The 18,586-nt window shown below is 41.6% G+C and overlaps 1 protein-coding gene across 37 annotated transcripts in view; it reads right to left on the reverse strand.

Annotated features, from left to right (window-relative positions):
- RIMS2 (regulating synaptic membrane exocytosis 2) overlaps positions 1–18,586 on the reverse strand; it is a 740,891-nt gene that overhangs the window by 392,698 nt on the left and 329,607 nt on the right. For all 37 annotated transcript variants that reach the window (XM_077808869.1, XM_077808868.1, XM_077808888.1 and 34 more), the window contains one exon: positions 15,164–16,089. In XM_077808869.1, the coding sequence (XP_077664995.1) occupies positions 15,164–16,089 (926 nt within the window). The remainder of the gene's footprint in view (positions 1–15,163; positions 16,090–18,586) is intronic.

Raw genomic sequence — 18,586 nt, forward strand, 5'->3', positions numbered from 1 at the left:
CCCCTAAATGTACTGAAATGCTAAAAACCCAAGTAATTCTAGAACTCCTGGAATCTGTAGCATGAAAGCATTTCTGTTATTGGTAGTGTATCATCTATCATCTGGTCAGCACACATAGATGGCCCAATGTCACACAATTCTTTTAAGAGAGTTGGATGTAGAGGGGCCTTTCTTTTTGTTATAGAAATACACTGATGTATATAAATATGGTCAAGGAACATGCAGCAGAAAATAGTCATGGAGCATTGTGATGAAAACTGCAGTTTGACTTTAATTCATATTATATAACTGATGTCTACATATTCTCGTTTCCAAGTAAACAGGTTATATAACTAAAGCCCTCAAAGAGAATCATAATCTAAATGTTCATTACAGCATCCAATGTGTCAGTGGAACTATTTTTAATGAAATTTTTCTGAAGAATATTATTGAACTATAAATGTTCGTTAAGAATTACTATGTGACTCCAGTCTGGACAAAGTTTAAATGTGGAACTCAAGTTATTTTCATATCCACTAATTTAATTTATCTTTATAAATCTACAACAGTCAGTCACTACATCTTCACACACAGAACACTGAATTAACACAGGTTGTTTGATGAAATTTTCCATTGACACCAGATTAAAAAAGTAATCCAGGAACTGCGCCACAATGTGCTCTAGAATAACCTGTAAATCTCTGTGCTGGCAAGTGGTGCTCACTATGTACTTGGCAATGAACTATTAAATACAAAATGTGAAGTGGTGGAGTCAAATACATTTGATAGAATAACTGATTACCAATATAACAGCAGATTCCAGCACACATGGCAATTCACCAGGTTAATCTGAAGTGTGTAAAGTATTTTCTTAATAATCTCTTAAAATGTGGAATCTTGAAGTTGCACCAGTCACATTATTGCCTAAACTAAATGTCTTTATAATGGGACTAAGAAGGAGAGCAACAAGAGAGAGAGCAAACACAAATTCTGTAGAGGAAAAAGAAATATTGAACAGTGCCAGGATCTGAATAAGTAATACTAAGTGGAAGCACACTGCTATGCAGTAATGCAAATCTCTCTTTAAGGACCTCAAACAATTTTTTTATCCTCTCTCTTTAATCTTGTGATAGCTTCAAATACAATGCCCAAACATAATCACCTAGTGTTTATGACAGACACAGCACCTGTACTTTATACCATACTTCTGGATTTACTGTAATATGACTATTTTACATCAGAAGCTGATAAATTTTATCACAAACACTTCCAGAAATAAAACAAATTATAGCTGTCAAGTGCATTCACCTTTTCAATTTCAAATCGATTTGAAGAACAGTGCTACAACTGAGATGAGGACTGGATTTATATCTTATTCCACCATAAAATCTCATCTGAAGACACCATTTAAGCAAACAAAAACACAAAAGCAGAAGTTTAACAAAAAGACAATATAATACCAAAGACATTCCTCTCATTCTTGAAGGTGTCTTTATTTGCTCTCTGCTACAGTACACTACCCTGTCCTTAACCTTTCTGTGACAAACAGGATTAGTTCAGAAGCATATCAGGAAAATGTTAGCATATCACATTTAAAATTTCACACTCAGGGGAAACGTCTGTTCTGATGTAGTTGGTGTATAATACATGTCAAAATATATTTCTCCACAACATAACTGCTAACTACCAATTTGACAAACTGCAACATCTCAATTTTATCTACACAGATTTGATAATTACTTTATGTAATATTTTTTTCCTTTTATTGAAAAAAAAATTGCAATTACTGCAAGACTTGTACTTTAGCCCCCAAAACTGGAGTTTTTCTATCAAATGAAAATACTGAACCAGAGTGGAGAAAAAAGTGTACTGATCATATGAAATATGTTATCCTCCCCCAAAAAAACCACCTCCCCCCCCCAAAAAAAAATAAAACTGAAATCAAGAAGCACAAGAAATCACTACAAATATTTCTCTCAGCTGAAAACACAAATTTGTAAAAGAAAAACAAAACTTCAAAACATGTATGTTTTGTTTTCTTCTGAAGAAAATACTACTGCTGATTACAATATAGGACAAGATTTTCATAAATAGGTGCCATATTAACATACCTAAAATTCATGGCCTGACTTTCAAAATTACTGAACATCCTGCAGCTCCCATTGACTGCTGGATACTCAGCACTTTGGAAACATGTTATTTTATTACTTTACAGTAGTTGAAACTGAGGCATGGTTAAGAGATTTCCCCAAGGTCATACAAAGAATCTGTGGCAAAGACAGAAATAGAATCCAGATCTCCACACTTCCAGTCCTAGATTTTAACCACTACACCATATTTTCATGTATTGCAGAGTCAGGGTACACAGCATGCAAAGGAGCATCCCTTCACCAATGCAAAGCACTTTGCATTTTGGATCATTGCAAGATTAAGCAAAAATTGAAATTAATTGTTAGTCAGCCTCTTTTTAAATTAGTTAATTAAAATGAACATATACCTGCAAGATTTCTGAGGGCTGTGGTTGGGTAAAACAATTATACTGCCTCACATTCCTTCATAATTTAATATCTTTACCACTTAAATGTCCTACCGAAGCACTTGAGACGCTACACAATTTTCGAAACCACAGGTGCTCAAGACACTCTCTTGCAATTTTCCCTTCTGTTGCAATTCATAACTGTTACATGGATGTTAGCCTTGTTGCAAAGAACTGAAACAATAGGCCTGATTCTGAAACTAATTTAAATCAGTGTAAATAAAGAATAACTCCTTTGAAGCTGGTGCTACACAGATGTAAAACTGGTATAAGTGCTATCAAAATCAGGCCCATTGTCACTTAAAATTTTGAAGTGAGATCACTGGCAAGAACATTGCCACAGAGAATAATATTCCATTTTTGCTTCCCACCTTTCAAACAAGGAAAACATTCACTGCTCTTGTAGTAGCACTCAGCAATATAAAGTAAGCTTTTTTCTCAAGCAATGAGCAAAACTATCAGTTTTAAAATGACAAAAATAAATTGTTTCCAAGTGGATATTAGTCTACTGAAAATTAAATATTGCCTGCACTTCACAAGTTGTTTTGTTTTAATTTTGCAAAGGTAGAGAATTGCAGTAGAAAATTAGGCCCTAATTCTGCAGTCAGTTCTGCGCATTTGTGTACCTTTGCATATCCACAGAACCCCACTGACACCAATGTAATGCAATTCACCTCACAACTTTTAGTGAGGTGAGCATTGTTAGTTAAATTTTGGAAATAGGCACAGTGAGGCAATAGTAGGTTAAGTGATTTGTCCAAGGTCACAGTGCAAATCACTGGCAAAGCAAGGAAAAGAACTGAGTCCTGGGTTTTTCCCCATATGCGTGTGTGCACATGCACACACACACACACACACACACACAACCACCTGTGTTCTGTAGCCTTCACCCAATTTTCTTTTAATAATTAAAATGTTGTTAAAATATTATGATGTAACAATATAAAGAGTTCATAGCACAGAAGTATATTTGTCTTCTTTTTTTTTTTTTTTTTGGATTTCTACAATAATAAAAAGGGCACTTATCCAGAGCTCTATGAGATCCTCATACAGTTTAAAAATAATTAAATTAAACAGCAGTCAACAGAACTCAACCCCCTACAAAATATAAAACACAAACCTCACCTCTGTGACACCTCCACAGCAACCTATGCAAATAGATGCAGCCTCCATCATGCTCTGAGAGCTAACAATTTCAAACAAAAAAAGACATGGACCATTGCAACAGCTGCCTCAGCCCAACCTAAAGATGCAAAAGATAATTGTCAGTCCATGTCAAAGGCCTCGTTTTTAATTGTCTCACTTCCAGTCTTGTCACATCCCAAACACTTGATCCAAAGCATGGCCAGCTACGTGAGTTGAGCCAGTACCCAAGTAGGATAGCTCATGGTCATCATGATGGTGACCATGAGATCCTTAGCCAGTTCTAAGGATTCCTCATCCACGTGGCTGTTGAAGTCATTAAGCACTATCAGCCTCAATCTAGGGTTGCCAGGCGTACAGTTTTCGACCAGAATGCCTGGTCAAAAAGGGACCCTGGCAGTACAGGTCAGCACAGCTGACCAGGGTGCTAAAAATCCGGTTCGCAGAAGCGGGGCAGGCAGGCTCTGTGCCCAGCTCCGCGTGCCTCCTGGGAAGTGGCGGCATGTCTCTCCAGCTCCTAGGCAGAGGGGCAGCCATGGGCGGCTCTGCATGCTGCCCCTGCCTGCAGATGCCATCCGTAGTGCTGGCTCCACAGCTCCCATTGGCCATGAACTGCACCCTGAACTTCCTCCAGCACACCTCACACCATCCCTGAGACCCCTCCCACACTCCAAACCTCTCGGCCCCAGACCAGAGCTCCCTCCTGCACCTAAACCCCACATCCCTGGCCCCACCCCCAGCCAGAGCCAGAGCCCCCTCCCACAAACCAACCCCCTGCCCCAGCCCTGAGCCCCCTCCAACACCCTGAACCCATCATTTCTGGCCCCACCTCAGAGCCTGCGCCCCCAGACCAGAGCCCACACCCCCTCTAACACTCCAACCTCCTGCCCCAGCCTGGAGAGTCCTCCCACACTCTGAACCCCTCGGCCCCACCACCCGGCCCAGAGCCTCCTCCTGCACTCCAAACCCCTCATCCCTGGCCCCACGCCAGAGCCCATAACCCCACCCTCTGAGCCCTCACACCCTCCCACACCCCAACCGCCTGCCCCAGCCCAGTGAAGATGAGCAAGTCAGTGAGGATGGGGAAGAGTGAGCGACAGAGGGACAGGGACAGAGTGAATGGGGGCAGGGCCTCGGAAAAGCGACGGGGTAGGGGCAAAAAGAAAAGGAGTACTTGTGGCACCTTAGCGACAAACCAATTTATTTGAGCATAAGCTTTCGTGAGCTACAGCTCACTTCATCGACTCGGGGAAGGGGCAGGGCAAGCTGTTTGGTTTTCTGCAATTAGAAAGTTGGCAACCCTACCTCTGTCCCTTCAATGACACCATGATAACGAACACAATCAGCTCACTTAGGATTTAGTGCAGCAGAGTGATTAGCATGCCAAAATTTCAATCCCATCCTGGAACACACACACACACACACGACAAACACACTGTATCCCATCTAAAATTGGAGTGGGCAGCCTCCTGCATTTCAGGTTGGATGCAAACAGCAGAGTCATAACTGGCAACAGATGCCCAACAATCAGACCAGCCTATGGAAGGTCTGGTCCCTTGTTCTGAATTATACTATGGATAGTGGATACTTTATTGGCCAACAATCTTACATTAAACAGCATGACCCTAAAACTGGGTTGTTGGTTAACCAATTCCCTGACTTTACAGGAGCTGACTGCAGGTGAAATGAGTGGTATTGAGATTAAAAATCTTGATTCTGGTTTCTGCCAATGTCACTCTTCCTTTCCACCTGTCTCCCCTCATCCACTACCACAGGGATAGAAGGACCCTTATTCCCACTGCCACCCCAACTCTCTATATCCCCGTCATCTGGCAGCTGTAAAACACCTCGCACACTGAACACACTACCACACTGGAGTTTATATGCGAGGTTACTATAGCAATTAAATATTGGTTTGATTTCACTATCTGAATTTTTGTAATTAAATAGAATATTTGGAACTACAATACACCCTTTATTTGCTTTCATGCTGTGATGTTGCACCCCATAATGCTTTATGAAAATATGCTTATAAAAGTAAATAAGACATAACTGGAATATGTTTTAGGCTAGATATGCCATGTAACCTATCTCTGCAAAGGTTATGATCTACTGGATATATTTATCCTATTTGTATGCATGTATCATTTATTTATTCAAAGTTATGAATATTGGCTATGTATTTGTTTAATTTTAAGTAGCCTCGGTGAAGTAGTTGGTCAGCTTCCTGAGAAAAGACTGTTCTCAGTAAGTGCCCAATCAAGAAACACTTGAGCTAACAATGAACTTGGAGATGCCAATCCACATCTGAGCTTTCCCAGGAATGTGGCCTGGCTGGTAAGGGACTCAGTCATGCATGTGCATGTGACTTGCCCATGTGACTCCAAAACTCCATCTTGGAGCTGAATTCTGGATAGGAGAGAGGAGGGGGGTCTCCACCCATAAGAGAAAGTCTATTTAAGCCCCTGGGAGACCCCTCCATTTTGTCTTCAGCTGGTTTAAGAGATAGCCTCTCCACCCCAAAAAAGGATACCTGAAAGAAACTGAAACAAACGACAGTAACCACAGGGGTGTGAGTGATTGCTGGACCCAGACTAGAAGGAGATAAGTCTGTAAAAGAAGCTTACTGGAACATCTCTGAGGGTGAGATTTGGTCTGTAATCATTTCCTTACTGTATTAGGTTTAGACTTTGGTGTTTTATTTTATTTTGCCTGGTAATTCACTTTATTCTGTTTGTTATTACTTGCAACCACTTAAATCCTACTTTTTGTATTTAATAAAATAACTTTTTACTTATGAATTAACCCAGAGTAAGCATTAATACCTGGGGGGGGGGGGCAGCTGTGCATAGCTCTCTATCAGTGTTATAGAGGGCAAACAATTTATGAGTAAAATGGATTTATTTGGGGTTTGGACCCCATTGGAAGCTGGGCATCTGAATGTTGGAGGCTGGAACATTTCTAAAGTTGTTTTCAGTTAAGCCTGAAGCTTTTGGGGGATGTTGTTCAGACCTGGTTCTGTGTTTGTAGCAGGTTAGCATGTCTAGCTCAAACAAGGCAAGGTTCTGAAGCACCAAGCCGCCTGGAAAAACGGGCTCAGAGATTGTCTCGGCACATCAGTTGGCAGTCCCAAGGGGGTTTCTGTGATCCAGCCCGTCACACATACATCAAAACATAACTAACTATGTGTTTGTACATGCTTTGCTATTATGTGGCTGTGTTTGTGTGTTCTATTTAAATTTATTATGCACATCAAAACTGATGCAATGATTTTATTAAAATATTGTTTTATCTTGCTCATTTTAACAAGGTAACTATTCATATCACAGAGTGCTAGAAGCAGATGAATACTCACTTTCTTTAAGGGCCATCTTGCTCTTCTGTGGGATCACTATGTGAATGGGATAGGAAACTGAGTGAGTTCTCATATATGGAGTTCCCATTACATTATTTCACTAAAGGGGATTATGTAGTGATAAGGGACCCTGGCACCACTGACTGGGCCATTAAATGTCCAGTTGGCGGTGCTGTGGGTCTAAGACAGGCTAGTCCCTATCTATCCTGGCACCATGCTATGCCCCGGAAGCGGTCAGCAGGTCCAGCTCCTAAGCAGCGGGGAGCCACAGGGCTCAGTGCACTGCTCCCACCCCGAGCACTGGCTCCGCACTCCCATTGTCCAGGAACTGTGGCCAAAATGAGCTGGGGCGGGGGCAGTGCCTACAGACCTGCTGGCCACTTCCGAGGTGCAGCATGGGGGCCAGGACTGGCAGGGAAACTGCCTTACCTCTGCTGTGCTGCTGACCTGGAGCCACCCAAGGTAAGCCCACCCCCAACCCCCTGCCCTGAGCACCCACCCCCAAAACCCAGAGCCCCTTCCTGTACCCCAAACTCCTCATCCCCAACCTCACCCCAGAGCCTGCACCCCCAGCCCAGAGCCTGTACCTCCTCCCACACCCCAACCCCCTGCCTCAACCCACAGCCCCCTACCACATTCCAAATCCATTGGCCTTCCCCCCCCAGCCTGGAGCCCCCTCCTACACCCCAAACTCCTTATCCCCAACCCCACCCGAGAGCCCACACCTCCAACTGGAGCTCTCACCCCGCCACACCCCAACTTCCTGTCCCAGCCCAGAGCCCCCTCCTGCACCCTGAAACCATTTCTGGCCCCACCCCGGAGCCCGCACCTCCAGTTACAGCCCTCACCCCCTCCCGCACCCCAATCCCCTGCCCCAGCCCAGTAAAAGTGAATGAGGGTGGGGGATAGTGAGCCACCAAGAGAGGAGGAATGTAGTGAGCTGCAGGCATGGCCTCAGGGAAGGGGTGGGGCTAGGGTGTTCAGTTTTGTGCGATTAGAAAGATGGCAACCCTATGCCTCCTTGCAAAAATGGCAAAGTATTTAGCATGTGGAACCCACAGATCTTTCTAGATCTCTGTGAATCTTGGGGGATCTAACTGGGGCTAGCACCAAACACACAGAAGCCCTGTACCACTGCACTGACTCCCAGCCCCTCCAGCCTCTTTAACAGCGTGGCCTGATTTCCAAGAGTGGTCATTGCCCTAAGAATTTGTCTCCCCACCCCCTGAGGGTTTTAACATTGCAAGATGGAAGCCACTTAAGTTAATGCTGACATAGACAGTCAACATAACTTAGCCTGGGAATCACTTTGAGCGAGGTTGGAATGGAGACTTCTGCAGAGACTGTCCATATCTTGGCCCAGCTCTAACTCCTTCCAGGCACAGATTTTGAGCTCCTCACTTTGGAGGATTATGGGAATCATATCTGCAGCAATAGTGGCAAATCCCATTCCACTGAATACAAACAGAATGGTCAATTTGTCCCAAAAGCTACTGTTAGGGCCTATATTATTTTTTACAAATGTTACAAATAAATAGCACTATGTTCGTTCTAGGACTGGACATTAGGGAAGTAGTGAGAGTCTCATTGTTCACTTTGCCACAGTTAATACTGTGACAACTTTTAATTTTATGAACATTGTCTCTCAGGGGCTTGTAAGTAGGCTCTAAAAACTGGTGTAATCTTGAAAGCTTTCTTTGGGTTTCTGGCTTTTTAAAACCAATTTAAAGCACATCTAAAAGCACACCTAAACATTCAGCTTGTTAAAGAGACAAAGTGGGTGAGGTAATATCTTTCATTGGACCAACTTCTGTTGGTGACAGAGACAAGCTTTCTAGCCACACAGAGCTCTTCATTTCTTCATGTTGTGGAAAAAGGAAGCAAAACTTAAAAGCGACATCTACTTTCTGAACAAATTCAAGAAACAAAATATCATCCCCTGAGGTCTTACTATCTATAACCCTCTGACATCCACCTTGTCTCTCTAATATCCTGGGACCAATATGGCTACAGCTACCCTCCATTCACCTTGTTGTAAAACCATACAATTAAAAAAAAATAGTTTAGTGGTTTAGGATCTTTTTTTTACAACTCACATATGATTTGATAAGAACACTGACATCTGAGGAACTGTTTTTATCTAACTAGCTAATAGCTTTTGCTCCTGTAATTTAGGGAAAATATAAATGTGTGTAAAATTTAGGTTCCAAATATTGTTGCTGTACATATTCTAAACCTTTTCTATCTGAAATGGCACATGTATTTCCTATTTAAAGTTCCCATTTAGAACTGCACAGCAGGGAAGTCTGCCCTCCAGATATGGCCTTTTGACAGCAGACAGTCTGCTACATCATCCCCTCAGGACTGACAGCAGTGTTGAAAAGGGAGGCATGACCTAGCAATCTCACAGACCTGAGATGTGCAGAAAATGAAAGTGAAGGCTCCATGAATCTCAGACCCTGTCCTCAGTTGGATCCCACTGCTCCTGACCAGTCCTCCCAATTAATGGTAATAGCTGACCAGCTCTTACCTTCACTCTACGATTTGTTAAAGCTGCAGAATGGAAGTTGCAGCTTCTTGTGCTGACAGTAACTTAAAAGGCAAATTGCACTGAAAGCTCTAATGCCCTGTCAGGGAAGTTACTGTATTCAGCAACTTTGTATTCCCCACAAATCTACTCTACTCTAGTTGAATTTGACATATCCCACCTGGCAGTAATGGAGTTGAACTTCTATATGGGAGCTGAATAAATAGGGGCTAGAGGCAGTGGTACACTGGTGGAGAACACTACCACCTATTCCCTGCACATATTCTCTAACTTCTCACCTTCCTCTATATAATTAGGTCACAATTATGATCCCCTGCCCCAGTTCGGAACTCCCTATCGCACCCTAACTCCCTCCCAGACCCCACACCCCTACCCCAACCCCAATCCCTTACCCCAGGATGGAACTCTCCCCCGCACCCAAATTCCCCCCCAAAGCCCGCACCTCCTCCCACACTCCAACCTCCCACACTCCAACCCCCCACCCCAGCCCTGAGTCCCCTTCCACACTCCGAACCCCTCAGTACCAGCCCGGAGCCCCCTCCTGCACCCCAAACCCCTCAGCCCTGGTCCAGAATTGGTTTCAGCCTACCTGTTTAGCTCTGGACCAAACAGCTGATGCAGAAGCAGACTTAGAGAAACAGGCTGAGACCAGGGCATATGTGGTGCTGCATCTTCTGGGAGAAGCAGGCCCAAAGACACCCCAGACCTGGGGCTGTGGACTGGTCTAGGGAACAGGCTGAGGCATGGCCACAGCCAGGTTGGGAGAGTGGTCCAGACCCAGCAGTGGAGCCTTGACCATCATAGTAACTATAGAGACAGATACCAGAGAATGTAGCAGAGACCTTGGTTCATGAAAGATTTTAAATTTTCTTATTTTACCATTTTTGTAATTACTTTTATGAAAAAGGAAAAATAATGCTAAGGCAATAATCAATATAAGCCATGGAATTCTAAAGGAAAGGCTGATGTCCTCACCTTAATTTATACCATGATACTCGATCAGCTTTAAGTTTAAAAGTGGGATGGGGAAACAAATGCAATGCCTGGTTTAAATCATACAATTTACCATTATTTATATCATTTGACATCTAGTTAGAAAGTGAAGCATATTGATAAATCTAACACATACTCTAGTAGTATACATAGACACTATACTTACTTCATTGCCATAATATTAACATAGATTAAGTTCTATAAAATATGTTTTATATTTGTATATTCCCTTCCCCCCATTGACTGAGATTAAACCGAATACTGAAAACCAAAGACATGCAATACTCCTTTAAACACTCATCCTTCAGCCGTTACATGCACACAGAGCCAGCCTTTCAGGCCTATGGCTGCAGGTCATAACTGCTTTTGGGCCTAAAATGGCAATGCTAATTTCAGGTTTTTCTCAAAAAAATAAAAAAGTCAGTTTCTAGCCCCTTCCCATAAAAGGACTGCTCTGAAAATGTAAAATGACTGAAAAAGCTGAAAGTTTGTCAGTGCAACTTTTCCTAACGTTGTGGATTATTCACAGACTTCACTGGCAGATGTTTGGGGTCTGTAAAAACTCTCAGCCACAGATCACTCAATTCTGAGAGGACACTGGAACAATTCATAGATATAAGAGGCTGCTACAGCAAGCTCTGTCATAGCAAGATTCTGACCTCTGAGCAGGTTCTTCTGTTCAGTTGTCAATATTGCCTGTGGTAAAAAGACAGGAAAGCTCAGCAACGCAAGAGATGGCCTTATGCAATGCACCAAGCATACAACTCTGAGACCAAAGTACTACTGCGTTCTAATCCTAGTTCTGACACCACCTGCCTCTGTGGCCTCAATCAAGTCACTTAAACGTTCTGCCTTTTGGTTTGATGATCCTTATACAAAGGGACATAAAATCCGTCCTAATGGAATGGTTGAGGATTTCCCTGGTGTGGGGGATCCTCAGAGAGCATATAGTGAGCATATTTTATTTGGGGCTCATTTTGTTGGAGCAGCCAAGACATTTGGAAAACTTGCAATAGAAGGGGTATGTACATATGTGCTTGGGTTTTAGCTAGGTTTTTATGGAGAATTCTCTGTGACAGATGCTTGCGTAAGATTCGGAGTGAAGGCTTTAAGTACAAAGAGAATGCTTGCTGTTCATGAAAATGAAAATAATTACTCAAGTAGGATGTGCTATACAGTATGTGAATTGTGTATATTAACTCACTCAAAGTCAACTCAGAAAACATTTTTTTCTCATGGCATTTTTGTAGGAATTAGTGCACATATATATTAAATGGATGCATTATTTAGCTTCACTTATTACCTGCATGTCAGATTAAGTAGGCCATTTTTAATAACATAATTCAGTTTCTTTGATAGCTAAGACCTTTTGATTCCAGAGAATTCTAGTATTATTTTATATCACATTTCCCAAGATACACTAAGTGCATATTTCATTAATATTTTCATTCTAGACACTAGATTGGGTCATCTCCCTGTTAGGTTAAGTCATAAACATTAGGGGTGAAATCTTGACCCCACTGAAGTCAACAGGAGTGTTGCTATTGATTTAAAGGGGGCCAGGCTTTCACTCTAGGAATTAAATTGTAAACCCTACTGTACCTAACTGAGTCATTTGATTCTTGGAACCAGAATTTGTGTAAGCCCCAGAGCTAGACGTAGAGGGATGGAACTGTCTGTTTCCCCCTGTAACCTAGCCCTGGTTGCCACCATCAACACCTGTCGGAGGGCTACATGTATAAATGTCATTGACTTCATTGGGTAAGTTCAGCTGAGTTATTCAGATCCTTACTGTCATAACTGAGATAAGATTTAGAACCTCAATATCTGTAAAGCTATTTGTATCATAAGATTGTACGATTGTCACTCTGTGTGTCACTCTGAAGCCTAGAAAGTCTATTGAGTCAGAGTGAAGCTGCAAGCATAGTTTAGAGATCTTTTTGTTCAAAATATCACTGAGTTCAGTCATCACTGGGCTCTGCAGTCTGTTACTGTCCAGTTTTTAAGTTCTCAGCCATTTTGACTTCAAAAATTATACCCTTGCAGTGTACAGCTTCAGTAAGCATGTATCTATGCATGTCAAGAGTTCTAGACTATTGTGACATCAAAGGTAACTCAACCAACCACCACCCTTACTCTACAACTAATTTGCAGGCAACAATTGCATTGGCTGTATGAAGGAGACTGCACAGATGGGGGATTACTTGATCCAATTGCGACACCTGTGCAACAGCATGGGCTTTCAGCTTTCTGGATAATAATATTAGCAAAAAGTTTCCTGATCTCAACTCACAAAGCTGGCTAGGTGTTGCCACTCTATAAAAGGCAAACTAGAATGAATGTTCTGGTTTCCTATTCCTAGCAGTTAATATATTGAACACTACTATTAAAGAACCCAAAATATTTATGAGCAGTTAGGTGAAGATAAAATTACAACTCATTGAAATAATATTAATAAAAAGTAAGTTACAAAGTTAATACAACCATTATACTTTATACCAATACAGAAAATGTATGAAGTTACGTGATATAAATATTAGCTTGACTCTTCTCTTACGCTAGTTTTGTATTTGTGTATTATATTGGTTTCTGTGGAGTTCCTCCTGTTTACACCATTGCAATGTCAGACCCTGTTTCTACCAAAGACAAAACATCTGTCAGTGTTGGCAGGGATAGAAAAAACAATCTGTGTAAAGAAAAATGGTAATTTTTTATGCTGGACAATATTTAGCACTATGATCCAACTTAACAACAGGAATTCTGGCCTAAGTATTCAAAAGTGCCTGTGTGATTTGTGCGTGTGGAACATCTGATGTTCATGTGTAAATCTTGTGCAATGTACCTAACTGTCTCTCTAGAGATTTGTGCAACCATTAGAATCCTAACAACTTTTGCACATGCATCCAGTATGGATGAAGTGTCTGTTGGGTGCATGAAAAAATATTCACACAGTTTTGAAAATGTAGATCTGTATATATAATTCTTCATACAGCCAGCTAAATATTTAATTAAAAATACTTGTCTGTTTTAAGGTCTTTCCTCTCAGAGCCCTGCAGGTTCCCTTTTTCTTCCCCTCCTTCATAAACTCTATTCTCAAGACTCCACATTATGGTCATCATTCTTCTGACTGAGAGCTGGATACTTTTATTTAGAAACTGCTCCTTAATTTTCCATAAATGTTGCTCCTGAACAACAGAAAGCACTTCTCTTCCTGAAATAAGCGCCACCCAGGGCCCGCACCCGCTCACATACCCCAACCCCCTGTCCCAGACCTGAGTCCCCTCCCACAGTCCAAACCTCTCAGTCCCAGCCCAGAGCCCCCTCGTGCACCCCAAACCCTTCAGTCCCAGCCCCACCCCCAGCTGGAGCCCTCACCCCTCAACACGTCAACCTCCTGCCCCAGCCCGGAGCCCCCTCCTGCACCCTGGACCTCTCATTTCTGGCCCAAACCCAGAGCCTGCACCCCATCCCACACTCCAAAACCATTGGCCACACGCCACAGCATGGAGCCCCCTCCTGAACCCCAAACCCTTCATCCCTGGCCCCATTCCGGAGCCTACACCCCCATCCGGAGCCCTCACTCTCTCCTGCCTCACCCAACCCCCTACCCCATCCCAGTGAAAATGAGCAAGTGAGCAAGGGTGGTAGAGAGCAAGTGACAAAGGTATGGGGGATGGAATGAGTGGAGGCAGGGCCTTTGAGAAGGGGTGGGGCAAGGATGGAGCCTTGGGAAAGGGGTATGGCAGCGGTGTTCAGTTTTCTGCAATCAGAAAGTTGGCAACTGTAAGCACTACTGAGACTCCCGACCAGTTGTGCTGTTCTGACTTTTCATCTGCTTTTTACCTCAGCATATTCAAACCATTCTAGTCTGTAATGGGGAAGAAATGTTATTTTTGTAACATTAGATAAGTAGAGTCATTTTTGCATGTGCCTAACAAACAGACAAATTGACTTCCTGACACACAGAATGGTCAGATAAGCATTTCTGCTACAGAAACATAAAATTTGTGTGTATGTCTTCTCTGCAGCACAGTCCATACCAACCACTAATCTTCACCTCCTCGCCTCTCAGCTAAATAGTTTCACATATTTAACAAACAGGGGTCATATTCTTCCCTCTCTTTCCTCTGTGCAACCATACTGATATCACTCAGCTTTCACAAGCATAACTGAAGGAAGAATTTGGTCCTAAATATTTTACTATTTCAGCCAACATCATTAAAAATGTAGCCTTTTGACAGGTTTGTGATTTCATTCAATCATTTGACCAAGAAAATCTTATGTGACAACACTACCCAGATACTTGAAAGAGTTAATCAAGTTTTCAACAGGCACAGTTGTCCCTGTCAAAAATGAGTAGCATATCCAAATTAATTTATAAACTGTAATGTTCTTCTCCATGTTACCCTTACTGCAATTTGTCATTAAATATATTTCAAAATAAAAAACAAAGCAAAAAAAAAAAAACCCACCATGTGAAACTGAAAACCACATGAGAACAGCTATAGATCACATGATTCAATCAAGTATATTAAATAAGATAAAATACAATGGAATAAACAATGACCCATATTAAATACTGAAATAGTAAAAAAAAAAATGGTCTTACCTTTTTCACTAACACTTTCACTTTCAATCTCTACATCGTCACAGCTCGTATAGTCTGGAGTAGAAGCCAATTCTTCTTCTGAGCTGCTCAGTGAAACCTGACGCATTTTACCTCCCTTTTTTGTTTTATGTGGCTTTGGTGGTGGAGGCCTGACTGACTCAGATTGATCTGAGCTGAGTGAATCATTCCTTAACATTGTTTCCATTTTTTCACGTTTTGTTTTTCGTACAGCAGAACTGGGATCCAAATGGTGCTGTTTCCTTAATGAATCAGTGCGCCTCATTTCTGGCCTATCCAGAGGAATTGGACTCCTCCTAGGTGTTGGAGGGCTATGATTTGTTGTCCTCTGACGATTGGGACTTGGTCCCTGAGCCTCTCGAGTTCTTTCCACAGAATATGAACGTTGGTTTTCCATGGCAGCTCTGCGCTCAGATATAGATCTTTGCCTTGATGGTCGTTCCATCCTCAGCATAGATATCCGGGACTCCTCCAGTTCAGTGTTTGCCAACGAGGCATCACTGTGTCTTCGTTCATGGCGTGCTCGGGATACTTCAGCATGGATACGCATTTGTTCCTCATATGGTTGTGGTTTGACAGGGTAACGAGCCAAATTAGGATCACTTCGGTATCGTGCCTGGTACTCCTCTTCTCGCCTCTGCCTCTCATATTCCTCTCTGTTCTGCACATCATCTTCCTCTACAGAATACTCTTTGGAACGTCTGCGACTTCTTCTGTTAGAATCTCTGTAGTCACCACGTTCAGGTTCTTCGTACAGCTGAGACCCACGTTGTGATCGCCTATCTGTATAATCCGATGGTGACCTTGGCATTGCACTGTCTGATGTAGCATACTGTGAATATTCGTCTCTCTCGTCCCTTTGGTCGTATCTTCTGTTCTGATCTCTCGATACTGATGGGCTTCTTTTCCTAAGTAAACAAAGACAAACAACAAGTAAGAAAATTCTGTCGATACTTCCAATAGCATAAATATATCTGTTACTTTAAATGGATTAAGAAGGTACTGTGGTCAACAGATTCAAACACGATCATTCCACTGACTTCTTTTCTGATTGCAAGTGTGCTCGCACCTTTTATTTATTTTTATTTTTTTGCAGAAACTTAACAAGAGTATGTCACATTGTATATTTATTGAAGGTTCATAATTCACTGAAGCCAAAAACATTACAAAGAAAAATGTTAATGTCATAATAATTAAACATTTAAAAAATAGAATGTAAGTACTTACACCACTTGTACAGCATGACAACCATCTTACGAACTTCTATATTTCCTGATATAAATTACAAGTCAATAAGATTTCACACCTACCTCAGTAATTTGTTCTAGTGTTCAACTACTCTTACAGTTAGGAAGTTTCTTCTAACAGTTAACCTGAATCTTCCTTTCTGAAATTTAAGCCCATTACTTCTTATTCTGTCCTCAGGGGTAAAGAAGAACAATTTATCACGCTTCTCTGTATAACAACCTTTTACGTACCTGAAGACTGTTATGTCCCTCCTCAGTCTTCTCTTCTCCAGTCTAAAGAAACTTATTTTTTTCCAATCTTTCCTTGAAGGTCATGTTTTCTAGATCTTTAATCATTTTTGTTGCTCTATTCTGGAGTTTCTCCAATTTATCCACAACTTTACTGAAGAGTGGTGCTCATAACTGGACACAGTACTCCAGCTGAGGCCTTATCAGTGCTGAGTAGCATGGAAGAATTACTTCTTGTGTCTTACTTATGCCACTCCTGCTAATACATCCCAGAATTATATTTGATTTTTTTGCAACAGTATTATGTTGTTGACCCATACTTAGTTTGTGATCCACTCTAATCCCCACATCCTTTTCTGCAATACTCCTTCCTACGCAGTTATTTCCTGTTTCATATTTGTACAATTGATTATTCCTTCCCTACTACAGTATATTTTATTTTTCCTTTTTGAACTTCATCCTGTTTATTTCTCCATTTTGTACAGTTTGTCAGAATCATTTTGAATTTTAATCCTGTCTTCCAAAGTGCTTGCGATCCCTCCTAGCTTGATATCATCTGAAAACTTTACAAGTATACTCTCTAGGCCATTATCCAAATCACTTATGAAGATATTGTATAGCATCAGACCCAGAACTGATGCCTGTAGGACCCACACAATATGCCCTTCCAGCTTGATTGTAAGCAATTGATAACTACTCTCCGAGTGTGTTTTTCCAGCCAGTTGTGCACCCACTTTGTAGTAGATTCATCTAGGCTACATTTATCTAGTTTATGAGGTTATGAGAGGCAGTATCAAAAGCCCTACTAAAGTCAAGACGTACCACATCTACCACTCCTTCCCTATCCATAAGGCTTGTTACTGTGTCAAAGAAGGATATTAGGTTGGCTTGACACAATTTGTTCTTGACAAATCCTTGTTGACTCTTATTACCTTATTTTCTTCTAGGTGCTTACAAACTGATTGCTTGATTATTCGCTCCATTATTTTTCTGGGTACCGAAGCTAAGTTGCCTGGTCTATAATTCCCTGGATTGTCCTTATTCTCCTTTTTAAAGATAGGTACTATATTTGCCCTTTTCCAGTCCTCAGTTATGTCTCCCGTCCTCCATTAGTTCTCAAAGATAATGGCTAATGCTCAGAGATTTCTTCAGTCAGTTCCTTAAGTATTCTGGGATGTATTTCCTCAAGCTCTGCCAACTTGAAGACATCTAACTTGTCTTAGAAATTCTTAACTTGTTCTTCCTATTTTAGCTTTAGATCCTACCCCATTTACACTGCTGTTCTCTATGTTAGTCATCCAATCAATTCTAATTTTTTAGGTGAAAATGAAACAAAAAAGGCATATAAAACTTCAGTCATCACTGTGTTTTCTGTTACTGTCTTTCCCTCCTCATTTAGTAATGGGCCTACCCTGTGCCTGGGCTTCCTCTTGCTTCCCATGCATTTGTAAAATGCTTTCTTGTTATCCTTTATATCCCTGCCTAGTTTAATCTCATTTTGTGCTTTGGCCTTTTAAATTTTGTCCCTACATGCGTGGTGTTGTTTTTTTATATTCATCCTTTTTAATTTGAACTAATTTCCATTTCTTGCATGACTCTTTTCTGAGTTTCAGGTCATTGAAGAGCTCTTGGTTAAGCCAGGGTGGCCTCTTACCATACTTCCTACCTTTCCTATTCATAGGCATAGTTTGCTCTTGTGCCCTTAATAATGTCTCTTTTAAAAAATTGCCAACTCTCCTGAACTCTTTTTTCCCCTTAGACTTGCTTCTCAGGGGATCTTTCCTACCAAGTCTTTGAATTTGCTAAAGCCTGTGTTCTTGAAGTCCATTGTCTTTATTTTGCTGTTTTCCCTCCTACGATGCATAATCTTTGACCCCTTCCTGGTCTCACAGTGAACCCATACATGTGCCTAGCCCTGTGACTTCACCTC

Source organism: Eretmochelys imbricata, chromosome 2, assembly GCF_965152235.1.
Source record: "Eretmochelys imbricata isolate rEreImb1 chromosome 2, rEreImb1.hap1, whole genome shotgun sequence".
In the NCBI taxonomy this organism is placed as follows: Eukaryota; Metazoa; Chordata; order Testudines; family Cheloniidae; genus Eretmochelys; species Eretmochelys imbricata.